The following is a 21,566-nucleotide window of genomic DNA, read 5'->3' on the forward strand; positions in this document are numbered from 1 at the left end:
CTAGTCTGGACAGGAGCTGAGTTTACATATTAAAAACTGTATACCTACAAAATAAGGGTGAGATTTTTTAAGTGCATTATAAATTAATCACTTTATGTATCCATGCAATTACCACAATGTGTATAGAGCACCTATTTTTCTCCATTGTTTCAGAAAATGTGATCACCAAAGTGGATGTCATACTTTCCTACTCTTATTGATATGATACATAATGAGACATTAAACAATTCTGGACCAGAGATGCCTTATAAGAATATTCACAGGATGCTAAAAGTCACAGGCTTCCCTGGTGGCTCAGATGGTAAAGAATCTCCCTGCAATGTGGGAGACCTGGGTTCAATCCCTGGGTCAGGAAGATCCCCTGGAGTAGGAAATGGTAACCCACCCCAGTATTCTTGCCTGAAGAATTCCATGGACAGAGGAATCTATGGGGTCACAGATTTGGAAAAAACCAAGTGACTAACACTACTATTACTTAGAGTCATAGTGTAGAGATATAGCAAACTTGATTCAGAGAATATTTCCTGGGGAAAAAAAAAGAACATTTCAACTGAGTTTTTTTTTTTTTTCATACAGTAAATAAACTTTATTTTTCTGTTCTGAGATGACAATGCCAACAATCACATATTTGCATATGACACAGTTATGTATTGGCTATTTACAATTTACAGTAGTAATTTTTTCCTCTGAAAAATATAAGTACAAAAGCTAAGTAAACAATGAGATACTGCCATTTGGATTTATCATATGTCAGAGCTTAAAGACTAGTCTTTAGCAAGTATTCAACAAATCAATCTGGATAATCAACTGAGTTTTAAAGGAAAAATGATAGAACAGGAAAAGATGGAAAGGGAATACCATAAAAAGGTAAAACATTTCTGAAGTTCTGAAATTGTAATACTAAATACCCATATAAGCTATCAGTAATACACACATTCAGAGTGAGCAGCTCAACTATGAATAGAAGGTCACTGCCCTGTATTGCCACAGAACTCACTGAGACTTTTCTTAGGGTCTTTAGTTACTATTCTTCTTTTTTTCTGGCCAATAAATAGTGAAACAGTCAAATTTGTGTTTCCAGTCCATAAAGTGAAGTCACTCATTCATGTCCAACTCTTTGTGACCCCAGGGACTGTAACCCACCAGGCCCCTCAGTCCATAGAATTTTCTAAGCAAGAGTACTGGAGTGGGTTGCCATTTCCTTCTCCAGGGGATCTTCCCAACCCAGGGGTCAAACCTGGGTCTCCTACATTTCGGGCAGATGCTTTACCATCTGAGCCACTAGGGAATTCCAGTCCATATCTCTAACCAAATTCCCAGACTTGTATAGGCAGCATTTTTGGACCTCTTCAGTTGTATATAAACTTAGTATTTATAAAACAAATGTTAAATTTTACACAATAAAAAGTTGTCTCCCATGTCATGGCATAGTCCCACGTTTGATGTAATTGTTCAGAAAAAAAAAAAAAAAAAACCAAAAACAATATCTTTCACTCCCTTTTGGCCCCCATATTACTTATTGATACTTTTAACTAAATCCTACTGTTTCTATTTTTGAAATATAACACAAATTTGGTCATATCCTGTCCCCTATTTCCTTCTTTGCCCACTGCCATAGCTTTCCAAATCTCTCCACTTTTATTCTGGCCTTCAGTTTGTTCTCTGGAAGTAGTCCAAACTTTACTCTTTAAATCTTGTTCTTATCATATTACTCAACTGCTCTAAACTCTAACAGTGGATTCCAATCGATTACTCACAGTTTAATGTATCACATTGAACATTTGCAGTTGAAAGAACTGTAGCCACCATTTTGGGCTTACCTGGAGGTTCAGAGGTAAAGAACTCACTTTTCAAAGCAGGAGATGGAGGTTCAGTCCACGGGTTGGGAAAATCCCCTAGAAGAGTAAATGGCAACCCACTCCAGTATTCTTGCCTGAGAAATCCTGCGAACAGAGGAAACTGGCAGTGTACAGACCACGAGGTAGCAAAAAGAGTTGAACACAGCTTAGCACTAAACAGCAACAATTACCATTTTATAGTCTAAGAAAATGAGGTTCAGAGCATCTAGCTAACTTCCCCAAAGTCAAGCAGCTTTAAGTGATAAAAGTAGAACTGGAACCTAACTGTGATTTATTTCAAAATGATTAAATTTCTTACATAATAAAGCCACACCATTGTGAAGACTGGTTCCCACCATTTCCTATCAGTCTTACCTTGTGAAGGCTTGCTCACAATCTGAAGAAAGCTTCTTTATGTTGCTCATAAAAAGCTGGAATTCTTCTTTCTTCTAGTATTACAACAGAGAGTGAAAGCCTGCATTATTACTTGAGGAAATATTTTATTACATTCAGCTCTCTATTAGTTTTCTTCATGGAATCTTCTGATTATTCAGAAGGCATTTTAATTGAATTGTAGATTGTTTAAGAGAAATACCATGGAAACTACAAAACACAAATGTTTACCATGTTTAAATAATTTATTGAAAAGACCACCAAGCTCTATGTTTACACAGGAAGATATCAACTAGCCTTTTCCCAGGAAAATTTATCATAAGTAACTTACTACCTTCAAAAAAAAAAAAAAAAAAAAAAAAAACACATTCAGCTGTTTAGTCCTTCTCAATCAGTTCTGTTGGTGTGGCCAGACTAGTTGATTTGAGATTCTGAGATACATTCCTGTGCTGTTTCTTCTCTCTCTCTCTTTTGATATTTTGATATCCACGTCTTCAGTTCTTTAAGCCTAAGAAGGCCCTTCTGGAAACATTCTATCAGTTTTTAAAAAGATATTACCTTTTTTCCCACTAGAGGCAAAGATCACTGGACATTTTATCCCTTCTAGTGACATTTATTATTAAGTCTTATAATTGGAAAACGTCCAAGACTGATTCTTGCTTAATTAAATTCACTGGGATTTTCTACTACATTTTAAGAGTACACCTGTATTTAAAGATACTACTATGCCAAATCACAGAATTAAGGTCACAATGATGGAGGAAAAAATCAGCTTCAGCACCGTTTTAAAGCTACTGCCAACCAGGAACAAAATACCAACCCAATCATTTTCTTCCAGTGAATATTAGCTCATTGTGTATTTCTTCATTTGCCCTAGCACAATTTTCGTTTCTTTTACTTACTACTCAATTTATTCTACCCTACATTTGGCTAAACATAAAAAATTTTTATCAACAATTGAGATATAATAACTAGGTATTTATCCATTTTAAGAAAAAAATTAAGCATGTTAGTTGCTCAGTCATATCTGACTCTGCGATGCCATGAACATGTCAGTTTCCACTCTTAGGTTCCCGTGAGCCTTCCAAGGTCCTCTATTCATGGAATGCTCAAGGCAATAATACTGGAGTGGCAGTCTTCCCATCTCCAGGAGTTCTTCCTGACACAGGGATCAAACCCTGGTCTCCTGCTTTGCAGGCAGACTCCTTACCATAAATTGAAAAAAAAAAAAAAAAAAGAGAGAGAGAGAGATCTATCTCTTATATCTAAATTGCTGCTGCTGCTGCTGCTACTGCTGCTAAGTCGCTTCAGTGTTGTCTGACTTTGTGCGACCCCATAGATGGCAGCCCACCTGGCTGCCCCATCCCTGGGGTTCTCCAGGCAAGAACAGTGGAGTGGGTTGCCATTTCCTTCTCCAATGCATGAAAGTGAAAAGTGAAAGTGAAATTGCTCAGTTGTGTCCGACTCTTAGCGATCCCATGGACTGCAGCCCACCAGGCTCCTCAATCCATGGGACTCTCCAGGCAAGAGGACTGGAGTGGGTTGCTATTGTCTTCTCCAAAATTGGTGATGAAAAACATACAAAACATATTTTATCACCAATTTAGATGTAAGAACTAGATATTTATTGAATTATTTTACTTGTAAATTTTATGTACTTATTTTATTCCATGAGTGGTACTAGAGGTGAGGACACAGAATTTAATAAAAAAAAGGAAAATTCCTTTCTGCATGGAACTTATATTCTTATAAGAGAATCAGACAATAAAGAGACAATTTAATAAAGTAGATGCAGGCTTATTCAGTGCTTCTCAGACAATAAATAGTATACCATGGCAGAATAAGTGGGAAATATGGATAATGTAATCAGAGACGATCTTTCTTAAAAGATGATGTTTACACTGAGATCCAAAGGATAGGAGGTGGCTACCCGTGGAAGCATTATTACAGGAAGTCAAATTAAATAAAAGTTAATTAAGTAAAATTAGCCCATTTCCTAGGTGACCTAGTCTGTACATAAGAAACTCTATATATTTGACAGGAATTTTTGTTGCAGTACCATGTTACAGAGAAGTGGTGAGAAGGTGAGAGTGTGCACTCATTTCTAGGAGGAAGACACATTGCCTAGCTTGTGGGAGCCCAACTCCCTGCAGGAACTTAGTTCCCTGACCAGGGATTGAACCTGGGTCACAACAGGGAAAGATCCAGTCCTACCACTGGACCACCAGGGAATTACCAAGGGTGTGCACTCTTGTCTTGATCCAGATTTTGTTGGAAAAGCTTTCAACCTTTCGATGCTGAATAAGTTTTGAGCTCTGGGTTGCTCACATACAACCTTTATTTTGTTCAGTTTTGTTCCTTCTATACCAAATTTGTTCATAGCTTATTTTTTATCATGAAAGGATGTGAATTTCTGTTCTATCAGTGAACAACACAAAATGGAAATTAAGAAAACAATTCCATTTAGAATAGCATCAGAAAGAGTAAAGGATTAAGCAAGGAAGCAAAGTTTTGTACACTGAAAACTACAAAAAGTTGCTGAAATATTATGGAATACACAAACAACTGAAAAAAATTCATAAACTTGAATGTTTAATATTACTAAGATGTCAATACAACCTACAGTGATCTACAACTTCGGTGCAATTCCAATAAAAATCCCAAAAATATTTAGCACAGAAATTTAAAAAATCTAAAATTTAAATGAAATCTCATAGTATTCCAAATAGACAAAGCAATTATCATTCAGTCACTAAGTCGTGTCCAGCTCTTTCTGACACCACAGACTGCAGCATGCCAGGCTTCTCTGTCCTCCACTGTCTCCCAGAATTTGTCCAAATTCATGTCCATTGAGTTGGTGATGATCTCTAACCATCTCATCCTCTGCACCTCCACTCCTCCTTTTGCCTTCAATCTTTTCCAGCATCAGAGTCTTTTCTAATGAGTCAGTTCTTCACATCAGATGACTAAACTATTGGAGCTTCAGTTTCAGCACCAAACCTCCCAATGAATATTCAGGGTTGATTTCCCTTAGGATTGACTGGTTTGATATCCTTGCTGTCCAAGGGACACTCAAAAGTCTTCTCCAGCACCACAGTTCAAAAGCACCAGTTTTTTTTGGCTCCCAGCCTTCCATTTGGTCTAACTCTCACATCTGTATATGACTACTGGGAAAACGATTGCTTTGACTATATGGATTTTTGTCAGCAAACTGATGTCTCTGCTTTTTAATACGTTATCTAGTTTTTTCCTAGCATTCCTTTCTAGGAGCAAGCCAAAACAATAATATTTCCTTATTCTAAAACTTACTATAAAGCTATGACAATCAAAACAGTGTGGTATCAGCATAGAGACAGAGATAAAGGGGAAGTGGTCATCATGCTGGAGTTGGAAGACCCTAAGCACATGACCTCCCTCAGGTACATCAAAATTACAGCTCTTTACAGTGCAACTGTTGATGACAATGAACTAAAGACCAACAGAAAAGATCCCTGTTCATAGAATTTAAATAAGCAGGCTAACAATATGCAGCCTTGTCATTCTCCTTTCCTGCTTGGAACCAGTTAATTGGTCCATGTTTAGTTCTAACTGTTGCTTTTTGACCTGTATACTGGTTTCTACCAAGGGAACATTTCATGCAAAGATGGGCTCAATAAAGGACAGAAATGGTATGGACCTAACAGAAGAAGATATTAAGAAGAGGTGGCAAGAATACACAGAAAAACTGTACAAAAAAGATCTTCATGACCCAGCTAATCACGATGGTGTGATCACTCACCTAGAGCAAGACATCCTGGAATGTGAAGTAAAGAGAGCCTTAGGATGCATCACTATGAAAAAAGCTAGTGGAGGTGATGGATTTCCAGTTGAGCTATTTCAAATCCTGAAAGATGATGCTGTGAAAGTGCTGCACTCAATACGTCAGCAAATTTGGAAAACTCAGCAGTGGCCACAGGGCTGGAAAAGGTCAGTTTTCATTCCAATCCCAAAGAAAGGCAATGCCAAAGAATGCTCAAGCTACTGCACAATTGAACTTATCTCACACGCTAGTAAAGTAATGCTCAATATTCTCCAAGCCAGGCTTCAGCAATACATGAACCATGAACTTCCAGATGTTCAAGCTGGTTTTAGAAAAGGCGGAGGAACCAGAGATCAAATTGCCAACATCCAATGGATCATTGAAAAAGCAAGAGAGCTCCATAAAATCATCTATTTTTGGTTTATTGACTATGCCAAAGCCTTTGACTGTGTGGATCCCAATAAACTGTGGAAAATTCTGAAAGAGATGGGAATACCAGGCCACCTGACCCGCCTCTTGAGAAACCTGCATGCAGGTCAGGAAGCAACAGTTAGAACTGGACATGGAACAACAGACTGGTTCCAAATAGGAAAAGGAGTATGTCAAGCCTGTATATTGTCACCCTGCTTATTTAACTTATATGCAGAGTACATCATGAGAAATCCTGGGTTGGAAGAATCACAAGCTGGAATCAAGATTGCCAGGAGAAATATCAATAACCTCAGATATACAGATGACACCATCCTGATGGCAGAAAGTGAAGAGGAACTAAAAAGCCTCTTGATGAAAGTGAAAGAAGAGAGTGAAAAAGTTGGCCTAAAGCTCAACATTCAGAAAACTAAGATCAATGGCATCTGGTCCCATCACTTCATGGGAAATAGACGGGGAGACAGTGGAAACAGTGTCAGACTTTATTTTGGGGGGCTCTAAAATCACTGCAGATGGTGACTGCAACCATGAAATTAAAAGACACTTACTCCTTGGAAGGAAACTTATGACCAATCTAGACAGCACATTTAAAAGCAGAGACAATACTTTGCCAACAAAGGTCCATCTGGTCAAGGCTGTGATTTTTCAGGTGGTCATGTATGGATTTGAAAGTTGGACTGTGAGGAAAGCTGAGTGCCAAAAAATTGATGCTTTTGAGCTGTGTTGTTGGAGAAGACTCTTGAGAGTCCCTTGGACTGCAAGACGATCCATCCTAAAGGAGATCAATCCTGGGTGTTCATTGGAAGGACTGATGCTAAAGCTGAAACTCTAATACTTTGGCCACCTGATGCGAACACCTGACTCATTTGAAAAGACCTTGATGCTTGGAAAGATTTAGGGAAGGATGAGAAGAGGATGACAGAGGATGAGATTGCTGGATGGCATCCCCGACTCAATCAACATGAGTTTGGGTAAACTGCAGGAGTTGGTGATGGACAGGGAGGCTTGGTGTGCTGTGTTTCATGGGGTTGCAAAGAGTCGGATACAGCTGAGTGATATGAACTGAACTGAACTGAACAGGTTTCTAAGCATACAGATAAAAAGAAAGTGAAATGAAAGGAAAGTGTTAGGTGTTCAGTCATGTCTGACATTTTGCAACCCCATGGAGCCCACCAGGCTCCTCTGTGCATGGAATTCTAAAGACGAGAATACAGAAGTGGCTTGTCTTTCACTTCTCCAGGTGATCTTCTTAACTCAGGGATTGAACCTGAGTCCCCTGCATTGCAAGACGTTTCTTTACCATAAGGTGGTCTGGTGTCTCCATCTCTTTAAGAATTTTCCACAGTTTGTTGTGATCCATAGTGTCAAAGGCTTTACCATAGCTAATGAAGCTCAAGTAGATGTTTCCCTCGAACTCCTTTGCTTTATTCATGATCCAAGGAATGCTGGCAATTTGATTTCTGGTTATTTGCCTTTTATAAACCCAGATTTTGCATTTGAAATTTCTCAGTTCAAGTACTGCTGAAGCCTGCCTTGAAGGATTTTGATCATAGCCTTGCTAGCACGAGAAATGAGCATAATTATATAGTGGTTCAAAAATTTGTTGGCATTGTTGGAAAGAAAACTGACCTTGTCCATTTCTATGACCACTGCTGAGTTATCCAAATTTGCTGGCACACTGAATGCAACATTTTAATAGCATCATTTTTTAGGATTTTAAATAGCCAGCTGATGTTTTGTCACCTCTACTAGCTTTGTTCATAGTAATAAACCCACAAGACTTCACTCACCAAGATATATGGCTCTAGGTGACTGACCATATACCACTGTAGTTATCTAGGTCGTGAATATCTTTTTTGTATAGCTCTTCTGTGTGTTCTTCCTGCTGCTTCTTAATCTTTTCTGCTTCTGTTAGGTCCTTACCACTTCTGTTACTTATTGTGTCCATCCTTTTTTGAAATATTTCTTTGATATCTCTGATTTTCTTGAAGACATCTCTAGGCTTTCCTATTCTATTGTTTTCCTCTCTTTCTTTGCATTGTTCATTTAAGAAGGCCTTGTCTCTCCTTGCTATTCTCTGGAACTCTGCATTCATTTTTTTCCCCCCATTCCCCCATACGTTTCGCTTCTCTTCTTTCCTCAGCTATTTGTCAAGTCTTCTCAGACAATTGCTTTGCCTTCTTGCATTTGCATCTTATGATGAGAACAGAGGATGAAATGCTTAGATAGCATCCCCAACTCAATGAAAGTGAATTGAAGCAAAATCTGGGAAACAGTGAAGAACAGAGAAGACTGGTGTGCTGCAGTTCATGGGGTCGCAGAATCAGACATGACTTAGCAACTGAACAACAACACCATACTCACATAAATAATGTATTGAAGAGCAACTTTCCCCATAGCCTTACTGATACTAAATATTGACATTATTGAGTATATTATCCAGTGAGGTAAAAAATCATCTTATGTTAATTTGCTTTCATTTAATTATTCAGTCATGGAATTTTTATTGATAGAGTAAATAATGCATGTATTGTTGGGTTCCAAATAAAATAAAATTAAATGTAATATAATGCATATATAGAAATGTATAATCTATACATATATGCCAATTAAGCTAATAATAGTAATATATCATTTAGTACATACTATGTATCAGAAATTTTGCTAATACTCTATACCATTTCAAATTAAATGAGAATTTAATCCTCACAATCAGCTATAATAAGATAATTTCATGGCTGATATAATAGAACAAAATTATTAATTTGCTTAATAGTATAAATGATAAAGCCTGGGTTTGATCCAAGAAGCCAGTTTTACAGCTAATAGATTTTTCTTACATCTAAATTTCTCATGGAGCTAAATGATTTATTCAGTAAAATCCTGGATAACAGCAAGGTGATAGAAATGTATGTAGGATGAGCCTCCGTGTCACTTTTACGGAGCATTAGTGCCCTGTGTTCCTCAGAAATCCTCTGCCTGGAACAAAGGCATCAGCAAAAGACTATGTCTCTAATGAAGGACTTTAAAAGGGTTGTATCTGATGGTAAGTCTTCCCAAGCTACTTGTTTTGCTTGAAAGATGAGTGGAGATACAATTACCTACAGTAACACTTTCTCTGGATGAAAATTACTATCACTTTGTAGATATATAAACTGCTTTTGGAATGCTTCCATAGGGAGGGGACTTAAATCTAACAACCTGTCTTTGTTTCACCACCCGCTCCCTGAGCAAATCATCAGCATCGCCCTCAGCACCAACACAGACACCATCCCTGTGGGCAGAGCTGATCACAAATACATATATATGTTGCATTTCTGTCTGTATATGTGATCCAAATTATTGGGTCCATTAAATAATTAAAATTATTAACTCATGAAAACAGAAAGAAAAACACTACCAAAAGTCTTTCTCAAAGGTAAGTAGCAGAAAAATAAAGTTAAAGAAAATTATTATAAGTGGAAAGCAGAAATACACCTATAATACACATATAGGCACACACATAGAAAACTGCATGAAAAATAGGAAAACATAAAATTTGTCTAAAATTCTTCTCTACATACTAGATGCTCCTGTTCCTCTTTTTTCTAAGAAATGTTTCTGAAACACTCTCTTTCTTTTCTTTTTTATTTTTATTTTATTTATTTTTTTCCCATTTATTTTTATTAGTTGGAGACTAATTGCAATATTGTAGTGGTTTTTGCCATACACTGACATGAATCAGCCATGGATTTACATGTGTTCCCCATCCTGAACCCCCCATCCACCTCCCTCCCCATCCCATTCCTCTGGGTCTTCCCAGTGCACCAGCCCTGAGCACTTGTCTTCTCATGCATCCAACCTGGGCTGGTGATCTGTTTCACCCTTGATAGTATACTTGTTTCAATGCTGTTCTCTCTGAACATCCCACCCTCGCCTTCTCCCACAGAGTCTAAAAGTCTGTTCTGTACATCTGTGTCTCTTTTTCTGTTTTGCATATAGGGTTACCGTTACCATCTTTTTAAATTCCATATATATGTGTTAGTATACTGTATTGGTCTTTATCTTTCTGGCTTACTTCACTCAGTATAATGGGCTCCACTTTCATCCATCACATTAGAACTGATTCAAATGAATTCTTTTTAATGGCTGAGTAATATTTCATGGTGCCTATGTACCATAGCTTCCTTATCCATTCGTCTGCTGATGGGCATCTAGGTTGCTTCCATGTCCTGGCTATTATAAACGGTGCTGCGATGAACACTGGGGTGCACGTGTCTCTTTCAGATCTGGTGAAACACACTCTTTCATTCACTCATCTCATGATCTGGATTGTAAGTCAAGATAAAAATTGTTGATTACTCAAGACTTCCTCTTGAGGCTTTAATGTGTTTATACAGACAAAACATGTGAACTGCTGACACTTTTTAAATATACTTGTTGCCTTATATAAGTGATACAGTTATTTCAATGATTTAAAATAAGTAGTTCAAATTAATAAAAGCACATTTAATACTTAAATAAGTCATTAAAACTGCCTCCTCAAAAACTCAATCTCATGTTACCTCATGTTAGTGACCTCTAAAAGACAATCACCTGTGGTCCCAGTAAGTAAAATGCACAGATTGTACAAGTAGATATTCTGGGGTCATATCAGGAGAGCCAAAACCATTGTCCCATCTAGGATGTGCTAAAGCAAACTTTTCTCTAGGAATTATAACACGTTAGTTTCATCATAGAAAATCCAAGCATGGAGGCAAGTAAATCAGAACCACACTTGAAGCAAAATATCTGATCAACTAATAAGGAGTCATTTTGACAGAATCAGTGGTTCTAATGATTTTGAAGAAATATTTAAAACAGGTGGTCTAAGTGGCCAAGGACTTATACAGGTAGACACTCTTGTAGATGGTAGATGAATTCAAATTTCATCTAAATAGGAAATATTGCCACAAAGACAGCCAGCTAAGCTATTTACAAGATCATGGAAATAAACCTGTCACTTAGGTATATTTGAGCTCAATTTGTAAACACTTTACAGTCCACATCTTTGAAGATATAGCATCATTGAGATGTTCTCCTTTGGGTAATAGACCTGGGCTAAGGAGATCAAAGTGCTATTTTCAAATGGCACAGGATTTCAAAATGTGTAGACTTTCATCATTTCAACTGCGTTCCTTTGAGGTTGTTTCTACTGACTGAGGCATTAGTCACCATACCCATGAGTTTCCATCCACCCCTGCAATGATCCCCTTTAACCAGGGGAAGAGCTTCCCTGGATCCAGGCCAAGCTGATGCTCCACACCTACAAATCTAGGTCATGATATAATATTAACCATTAATTTATTTATTCAACAGATAAGCTCTCTTCTCCAATGTAAGAAAGCCCACACAATGATTCATTTGCCTGATAATATAGGTGAAGAAAAGTTAATAAAACTTGTTCTTGGCCACCTAATTAGTACCAAGGACTGAATTTTTCTATCATGTAACCTGGTGCTCTCTATTCTTTCAATATTATTATTAACACTGTGTCACATCTAACTACAGAACAGTTGCCTTTATAAAGGGTTTGAAAATGTACCTAAGGTTTGAAAAATAATAACTACATTCTTTCTCAATGCATGCATCATGCTAAGTCATTTCAGTCCTGATCAACTTTTTGAGGCCATGGGGACTGCAGTGGCCTGGCTCATTTGCTCATGGGATTCTCCAGGCAAGGATACTGGTGTTGGTCTCCATGCCCTCCTCCAGGGGATCTTCCCGACCCATGGGTCAAATTCATGTCGCCTATGTCTCTTGCATTGGCAGGCATGTTCTTTAAAACTAGTGCCACCTGAGAAACTCTTCTCAGTGCATAATGGTTAGTATTATCAAGTGACATACTTTCAATTTAGAAATAGTGAGTGTCACAGCCTTCATTCTTTTTCTAACTTCATTTGTGGTAAATATCGATTTACAACACATTTCACAACAGATTACAACTTGTCCCTTAATGTAATTGGCCACTTAATGAAGTCTCCTGAGAAGGAGGAGAGTCTGAATTTTACTGAATATGATTCTTGAAGGTGATGGTTCATGTTCTGTGTTTGGATGATCTTTACTATCTTTCTAAAGTTACCCCATGATCTTACCTAGTGGTTTGGGTATAAGTTAGTGGTTTTGTTTTTCTTTCATTATTAATCTCAGATGTGCTTTCTTAGAGATTTTGTTCCTTAATTTTCTCTGCCTTGAAAAGAGTAATACCACAAATATACAAGCTATTCGTGTGATTTGTGTATATCTGTGCATTATAACAGAAAAATGGTAAGAAATATTCATCCCCCAAGGAATTAGTTTTGCTTTGTTGGGAGAGATATTTCCCCCATTTCAAATGCATGTTTTAAAATAACTTACTTATTTTTCAAAAGGAAGATGTATAATGTAGTTATTTAAACTTGGATCAAACTGAAAATCTGTCTTTGCTTCAAACAACTACAAAAATAGATATATCTAATTCTTCTGTCTGGCATCACCCTCTTATAACTTTTTTTTAATCTTACTCATTACTAGCAAAATTATACTTTTAGTTTATGTGTTTACTTGCTTATTACCTATCTACTCCACATTGAAACTTTAGTCCCATAAAAAAGAACTTTCTTGTGTGTGTATTTAAAGTTGTATACCAACTCCCATAAGTCTCTGGCCCAGTGTAGGCACCAAATTTTATATATATATATATATATATATATATATATATATATATATACTGGAAAAGTGGCTCTATGTTCTACTCTATTCAGTGCAGGTAATTTTAAGTCCTGCACTGAATAGAGTAGAACATAGAGCCACTTTTTCCGGTAATAATTGTGTACACTACAGAATAGCATTGGGAGACTTCTATGGAAATGTACCTATTTAGTTTTTCAAGGTGCTACCTTATGCTCAAACAGAATATCAATTTACTTAGTGATTGAGCTGCGTATTTTTCCTTTAAATACCTCTTTCCCCCAAGTGTCACGTCCTTTGAAATTCAAACATTTGAATTTCCTTTCCTGAGGCTAATTCATCTCATTTATCACGATGCCCATGAATGGAATGTATCTGCAGAAAAAAACCATTAGATGTTTTTTCATTAACACAATAAGAGTCTACAGAGTATAAGTAACTTGGGGACTGAAGATTAATGGGGGGGAGATGAAGGGAAGAAAATGCCTCCCACTGAGAATAATGTCTCAGTGACACTCTTCACAATGTAGCCAATGATCAAATCCGTGTTTAGCTATTTTTCACTTCATGATATCAAGGAGTATTGATAAGTGAGAGGAGTAGAGGAAGCAAAGAGTAAAAGACCTGATAATGTTGTCTAACTTCATTGAATCACATTTTCCTCCTGTATAAAATGGAGTGAAGACCTCTCTAATAATACTTACTGCTACATGAATAAAGTATGTAAAGAACCTATCAAAATGTATGCATCATACTTGCCTCCACCAGTAGTACACTCTTTCCACTCACTTAATGCCTAATATTTTTATGGAATTAAAAGTTTAGATTAAACCAAAATATCCTTACATAACAGATCCAAACATTGCTTATGTCATTAATTTTTTTTCTTTTGAAGTATCAGAAATCAGCAGGTGACAGTTGGTTCTTAGGGGAGAGTCTTGGTGATAGTGGAAAGAATCATCTAAACAAGCATTAAGCTTACAAACCATCAAGACTCTATCCACTGAGAATGCCAGACTGCCTTTCATTTCCTCCTTCAGTTCTCATACCTTGAAAGGTAGCTGTTGGCAATTAATAATTTATGCATCATTAATCTTCTCGCCCTTCCGTTGAGTCCCAGGTATAGCCTCTGGGATGCAATCACTGGCCTGAGTTCCCCTCTCCAAATCCTCTGTTTGGTCTTAGCATAGGAACCACTCTTACTCCGTGTTTTTCCCATCCTTTCCCCCAGGGTACTACCCTCTCTTCTCTAAAAATCATTAGACAAAATGAACCACGTAGCATTTAGCCGAGATTCTGTTGAAACGTTTCATTCTCATCAACAATTACAAACTGGATACTTTTAATAGGTTAAGTACTGATGCTATGTTTTAGACCTAGACGTTGTTGGGAAATGTTTGGTTTCTTATGAACTGGAGACGTTCATGCACAACTTAGTAAACAAGTCACACCAGTATGATGCTCTGGTATTACACTATGTGCAAATCAGGGGAAAAATAGTTCCAGTTGATCATTGGATTTGAGCAAGTGATATTTCTGAGAAGTAACAGAAGTAACATTTGCTACAAGTGTTGCAGTCAGAGAACTTAGATTTATGAGTTATATAACATAGGATGACCTTGTATCCTTCACATGCATAAAGTGCATTGCAGCCTTGCAGTAGTTCATCTTAGCTATTTTATTTTTATGATGGGCAATTTAAATACTGGGAAAAATTTGAAAGAAGTGTTTAGTTTTATAAATGGGAAAGTTTATATTAATATATATCACATCATTATTGATATTATAATTCTATATCAATAATAATATTTAATATGATATATTATTAAATATTTAGTAATAGAAAAATCTGAAAGAAATGTTTAGTTTTATTAAAAAGGAATCCTTTGCCATACTATCAACTTGTAGTGCTATATTTGAGACATTTGTTACAAGGCTGCAGCAATTCCAACATGATTTTCTTAAAGGACAAAGTGGATAATTAAAACTACAGGTAAGTTTCTTATCTGTATACCTAAACATAGTATGGACTCCTGTGTTTCATTTGAATGAAAGCAAAACTAAGTTTTAAAGACTTTGGTCAGAAGTTCATAGCTGAAACTATTGAAAGGAAGCTGTATTCTAGCTTTCCTGACACACACTATGGGATAAAAATGTGTGATTTGATTTCAGTAAATTAGTAAATATTCATGACTTCAATTTGTTTCTCTGTAAAATGGGGATAATGATAATGGAACCACCAGTTTACATGGACAAATCAACTGAAGCAAATATGCCATATAGATAATAAGAGGATCATTTAATGTAAATGCATGTATTAGACCTACACATAGCTACATATAGTTCCCTTCATAGATTTGAACCTAATTAAATGGCTTTCTGTTGAAACTTGATTAAAAATAAAAAATGCTTGCCATTCTTATTTCAAATGTTTCCTCAGTCTTCGTATGGGAGAAAACATTTCCTTATTATTCAAGGAAACCATGAGCTACAAGGATATTTAAACAAATAAGAAAGAGCAAATTAAGAGTGATTTCAAAATGTCTGGCCTAAATTGTGTGGCAAAAAAAATGAAGTAGATTGTGAATTATTCATTCCTCCTTTTGGGTGGTTACTTCTCTGTTTGTTTGTAGTAAATTCTTATTTCAGAAAAAGAGAATCCGTAATGATTCTTGCACTTCCCATCTGTCTTTTTCCCACATATCTATCGGAGATTTTCTATACCAGAATACTTTCTCACAGGCTAAGCAGAAATTAAAGAAGTTATGAAATCAGATCCTATGGAAAGCAACTTTCATCCAAGAAGCATACATAAAGAATTTAGTACAGGAGCAGTAAGACTCTGGAGAAAAATTATGCAACAGTTATCCACTAGGGGATTATAGTTCTTTCCCTTGCTTATTCAGAATCTATAAATGTGAGCATACAAGCCTTGGTAAAGTACATTAAGAGTTATCAAAAAGACTAAAAAATAACTAGCCATTATCAAATACTCAACAAATGTTAGTTTCTAGTCCTTTTTTCAGTCGATAAAATACCTTTTTCTGGGGAGAAATCAGCATGGGAAATATTTTTAATGGAGATGATCTGAAAAATTTCTTAAATTTCTTTCACAATTTACAATAGTCAAAATCTTCCCTATGTATATAAATCATTACTTTCTCGGATTCAAGGATAGCCTAAGTTACTCTCCTCTTCAACAAACTCCACATGGCATTTTTCACCTCTGTGTTTCTCACTGTGTAAATGATAGGATTTAACATGGGAGTGAGGATTATAAAGAACACACTCACCAACTTGTCCCCAGGGTAAGTGGTCACAGGACGCATGTAACTAAATATACAAGGGACAAAATAGAGCACCACTACTGTAAAGTGGGAGCCACATGTTGAGAGGGCCTTACGCCGTCCTTCAGAACCATGGGATTTCAGGGAGCTCAGGATGACTATGTAGGAGATGAGGAGCAGGAAAAAAATGAGCAAGCACATGGCCCCACTGTTGGCTGCCACCACCTTTCCAAGTGTGTGTGTGTGACTGCAGGCAATTTCCAAGAGTGAGAAGAAATCGCACATGAAGTGGTCCATGACGTTGTGACCACAGAAGGTCAAGTCTACTGTGAAAAGAATCTGCACAGTAGCATGCAGGATCCCCCCAATCAAGGCCACAGCCACGAGAAGCTGGCAGACTTCCTGTCGCATGATGGTCATGTAGTGCAGAGGCTTGCAGATGGCCACGTAGCGGTCATAGGCCATGACAATGAGGACTATGATTTCTGATCCTCCCAGGAAGTGTACCAAAAAGAGTTGAACCAGGCATCCATGCCAAGAGATGGTTCTCCTCTGATACAGCAGATCAATGGTCATTTTAGGGGTTGTGGCAGATGTGTAAAAGGCATCTATGAAGGCCAAGTAAGTGAGAAAAAAGTACATTGGAGCAGAAAGTGTGGGACTGAGGGAGATGGTGATGGCAATGAGCAGATTGGCCACCATGGTAAACAGGAAAATGAGCAGAAAGACAATGAAGAGTATGTTCTGCAAGTGTGGATTCTGTGTGAGTCCCAAGAGAACAAATTCAGTCACATTGTTTTGAAGCATAAGAAGATCCATTCAGCAAGTAACAACTTCTTAGAGCCTGAATTACCTAAAAAGTAATACAAAATGGTGCTTGTTAATCTTGAAAGGATTCTGGTCTTAATTTCTGAGAACAAAAATAGTGCAGTCGCTGTAAATGTGGAGCATGTCTTTAGCATTCTTGCCCAGTATTTGCTTCAAGGCTTTCTTACATCTTCAATGATGGCTCTTATCTCTTCAGACTCCTAGTACATATCACCTGTAAAATATTGATAAGGACATTTGATACATGATTTACTGAAAAACACTGTGCTGTGTACTTGAGATCGGGATTCTCACTTTGGTTCCTTCTCCATTGGCCTCCGCTGCATCATCTCAGTATCTCAAACTTTCAAGCCCTCCTCTGTGTCTATGAGGTTATAAGTTGTAATTCTCAGATGTATCTTGTAGGCTCAGAAGTGAAGTGAAGTGAAGTCGCTCAGTCATGTCTGACTCTTTGCGACCCCATGGACTGTAGCCTGCCAGGCTCCTCTGTCCATAGGATTTTCCAGGCAAGGATACTGGAGTGGGTTGCCATTTCCTTCTCCAGGGGATTTTCCCAACCCAGGGATCAAACCCGGGTCTCCTGCACTGCAGGCAGATGCTTTTACTGTCTGAGCCACCAGGGAAGTCTCAGAGGTCCTGTGCAAATTTAAGAATAATTCCTTCCTCCATGATAATTTATATTTGAACACTCAGTTCTAACTCTGAAAACAAATACATGGTTAACAGTTTTCTATCACAGTGAAGTGTAAGTAGCTCAGTTGTGTCCAACTCTTTGTGACTCCATGGACTATACAGTCCATGGAATTCTCCAGGCCAGAATACTGGAGTGGATAGCCATTCCCTTCTCCAGGGAATCTTCCCAACCCAGGGATTGAACCCAGGTCTCCTACATTGCAAGCATATTCTTTACCAGCTGAGCTACCAGAGAAGCCCCTATCTATCTATCATAAGCAAGTAATTTATGGAAATGTATCTAAGTCCTTGGTGACACATCCACCCTGGTACCTATCAAAATGCATAAGTTATTCAGGTGTGTTTTTTCACTCTGACTGCTATGGTATCTGGCATGATGCCTGCAGTGCCTGAAACCTATTAAGTGATAAGACATGCTTGGTAAATTGTCACTCCCCATGGATAAGAATAGTTCTGCTTTTCCAGACTATGGGCTTCCCTAGTGGCTCAGTCAGTAAAGAATCTGTCTGCAATTCAAGAGATGGGGGTTTGATCTCTGGGTTGGGAAGATTCCCTGAAGAAAGAAATGGCTACCCATCCCAGTATTTTTGTCTGGGAAATCCCATGAACAGAGGAGCCTGGTAGGCTATAGTCCATGGGATCACAAGAGTTGGACACAATTTAGTGACAAAACCACCACCACACAGACTACAAAACTACATGGATTCAAGTGTTGTTGTCCTCTAGCTCTGTTTATTGTTCTTCTCTAAGAGAAACATAAATTAATTATTGAAAGGTAGCTGCAGTATAGGTTTATAATTTCTGGCACAGATTATGGGGTAGGTATGAAAATAATTATTGCCTCTTGGAAAGAGCATGTTAGTATGTCAAGATAATTATATTGTTTCAAGTGATTTTTTTTTTCTTCTTTAAAATTATATTCCACATACAATTTAACATAGTCATCTTCAAAAAATTGATAACTTCAGTAGACTTGGATTTAAAAAAATTGCATAGGTATTCAGAGGAAGGAGGGTTTGTTAAGAAAAGGAAATCCCTATTTTCAACATTCTAAAAGAAAAAAAAGAATATGGAAAACAGAGAAATAACATTAATAGATAAGTTATAGAGATAGGTAATACACTATGCATACAAATATATTAAGATCAACTAATAGAAACACATATAAAATCTATTACTATAAGTATCTATTTCATTCTCACTCATTCAACAAATATTTATTTGACACTCACTATGTATGCTGAAGTGTCCATGGCAAATGCCCTTAAATGCCTGAAATGTTATTACCAAACAGCAGCAGCACATCAGTCCACGATACGCATGATCTTCCCATCCCTTCCTTTTTCTGCTACATGGGTTCTCACGGCTCCTTCTCCCATCTTCCCACAGCATCCATCTTCCGCCATTCCTGGTTACAGCATTCTGCATTACTAACAGAATGAGTAAAGAAAAAAGAAAAGAGAAGAGACAACATAAACATAATAAAATGTATTCTGCAAAAAATATGTCTTTTCCTTTCAAAGATAAATGGATACTTTTTAAGTTATCCAAAATGAAAACTGTATACTTGTGGAACAAAGTGCAACAGCTTCATTGTATTTCCTTATTCTGAGGTGGCATCCACCTACATATACCCCTACATAGGAAGAGATTAGTGTACATAAAGCAAGAGTTAGACATTTTATAAATACAAGTATTTTAGACATAACTATGAAGAAATACTTTTTTTTCATTTTCTTCTCTCCATAATACTTTTTTTTCTGGGAAGAAATCAGATGGAAAATATTTTTAATGGAGAAAGATCATAATTTACGAATATGTTCAACACATTTTGAAGAGCTGTAGAAAATTCAAAAGTTACAATGATCACTTAACATCAGAGAAATGGATAAGTAATATATAGCGCATCTTTTTAAGTGTAATTTTTAATATAGATGTTTTAAAAATTGTTCAGTTTCTTAAAGGAAATTCTTATTCTGTATTGCTAACTGGGAAATATTTTGATGTTATTCTTAACACTAATTATTTTTAATCCTAATTTAAATAAGCATCAATAGGAAAAAAGCAAAATATATTTATTTCTATATTGGTAGTATTGTAGTTGAGTCTACCTTTCTTGATATTTTGCATACTAAAAAAGGGTGCCAAATTTCAGTTAAGTGTGGATAAGGCATGATTATATGATTTGCAAAACTCATTTAAACCTGAGTTTATATGTTTTCCTGAAAGTAAAAATCTCACCTACAAACTTGTCTGATATAGGTCCATGGTCAGAGCCCAAGGCAGCTGTTAGCTCATAAACAAGAAGTTATATGACTAAAACTGTCTGTAACTGTCTTTGTTAATTTATAAATGGTACCTTCCTGTAAGGTCTGTCTGTTGACTCTTAAAAGTACAATCAGATGTTCTATTTGTAGGTAAATTTTGTGAAGTTTCTTAACTCTGGCTAATTGGACCCCAAGGGCATTTCATCATCCTTAGCATACCGTATCAGCAATTCAATTATTTCATATAAATTAAATGAGCTTTGGAGGATAACTTTTTTAGTACTCATCTTTAATTTCGAACTTCTCCTTAGGTCTACATGAAAATAAAACACTATGAGAGGAAAACAGAATAAGTTAACCATTCATGAATTTAGACATTGACAACAAATGAGATTACTATGGAGCCTGAATATCACCCTTATATAAATTAGTCATTTAAGTGGATAACTATCTGATGTAAATTTTTTTTCGTGATAATACTTAGTATTTTCCACCTATCTACCATTCATGTGAATCATAATTTTTACTATTGTTTTCAGATATACCTTAAGTGATAATACAAACTTTATTATAATATTTGCCACAAAGAGTTGGGCATGACTTAGCAACTGAACAACAGCAACAATAATATTGGTACTGTAAAACAAATAAAGCTTACAGTACTTTTTCAAAATGACTATATCTTGAATTTATTCTGGAATTAGATTAATGTGAAACTGATGAAAAAAAGTGTATCAAATTATACTCAGAGATGGTAGGACACATATATTTCAGTCATTTAAATTTACCTCATAATAGCCCTACTAAGTAGAAAAAAAAAAGCATAATAAGTCCTACTAAATAGAAAAGAAGATAGCCACAATTAATAGCAAGGAAATACAAGATACAGAATCAAAACACCATTTGCAAATTCAGAATAAGAAACCAGGGCACTAAATGCAGGGACAAGATTTCTTTAAACTACTGTTTTTCAACCTAAGTGTCATGAGAAGCTCAGGTTGCCACCTCAGGTAGGGTCTATTACAATTATCTACTAAAATAAATACCGATATCTGATATTATATTGAAAATGTATTTAATTCAATTTAATTGAGAGATTTTCTTACATAGAAACACACACTATATTCAAATATGGTTGTATTAACAGAAGAAAAATAGGCTCTTAACTTTTAATTGGCTTCAGAATATATGTTACTGTGAGCAGCATATGTCATGAAGGAAAAGAAAACTGAAACCACATGATTAAACCTTGTTTGACTAAACACTCCAATGTTATAGGGCAGTAATAATTTGGGTGATGGCAGATACCAAAGAAAGTCTGAATGAGGATTTGAAACTATCTAAC

General features: G+C 36.6%; 1 protein-coding gene across 1 annotated transcript; it reads right to left on the minus strand.

Moving 5' to 3' along the window:
- Positions 1-16,325: 16,325 nt before the first annotated feature.
- Positions 16,326-17,135, minus strand: LOC136166958 (olfactory receptor 4C3D-like). The gene has a single exon (XM_065934015.1). It carries the CDS (start codon positions 17,133-17,135, stop codon positions 16,326-16,328), a length of 810 nt encoding a protein of 269 aa, XP_065790087.1.
- Between the last annotated feature and the right edge of the window lie 4,431 nt (positions 17,136-21,566).

Source organism: Muntiacus reevesi, chromosome 4 (genome assembly GCF_963930625.1).
Source record: "Muntiacus reevesi chromosome 4, mMunRee1.1, whole genome shotgun sequence".
In the NCBI taxonomy this organism is placed as follows: Eukaryota; Metazoa; Chordata; class Mammalia; order Artiodactyla; family Cervidae; genus Muntiacus; species Muntiacus reevesi.

Excerpts from the sequence above, each read along its gene's own strand:
- LOC136166958 (XM_065934015.1), bottom strand. The coding sequence starts at position 17,135 with ATGGTGGCCAATCTGCTCATTGCCATCACCATCTCCCTCAGTCCCACA.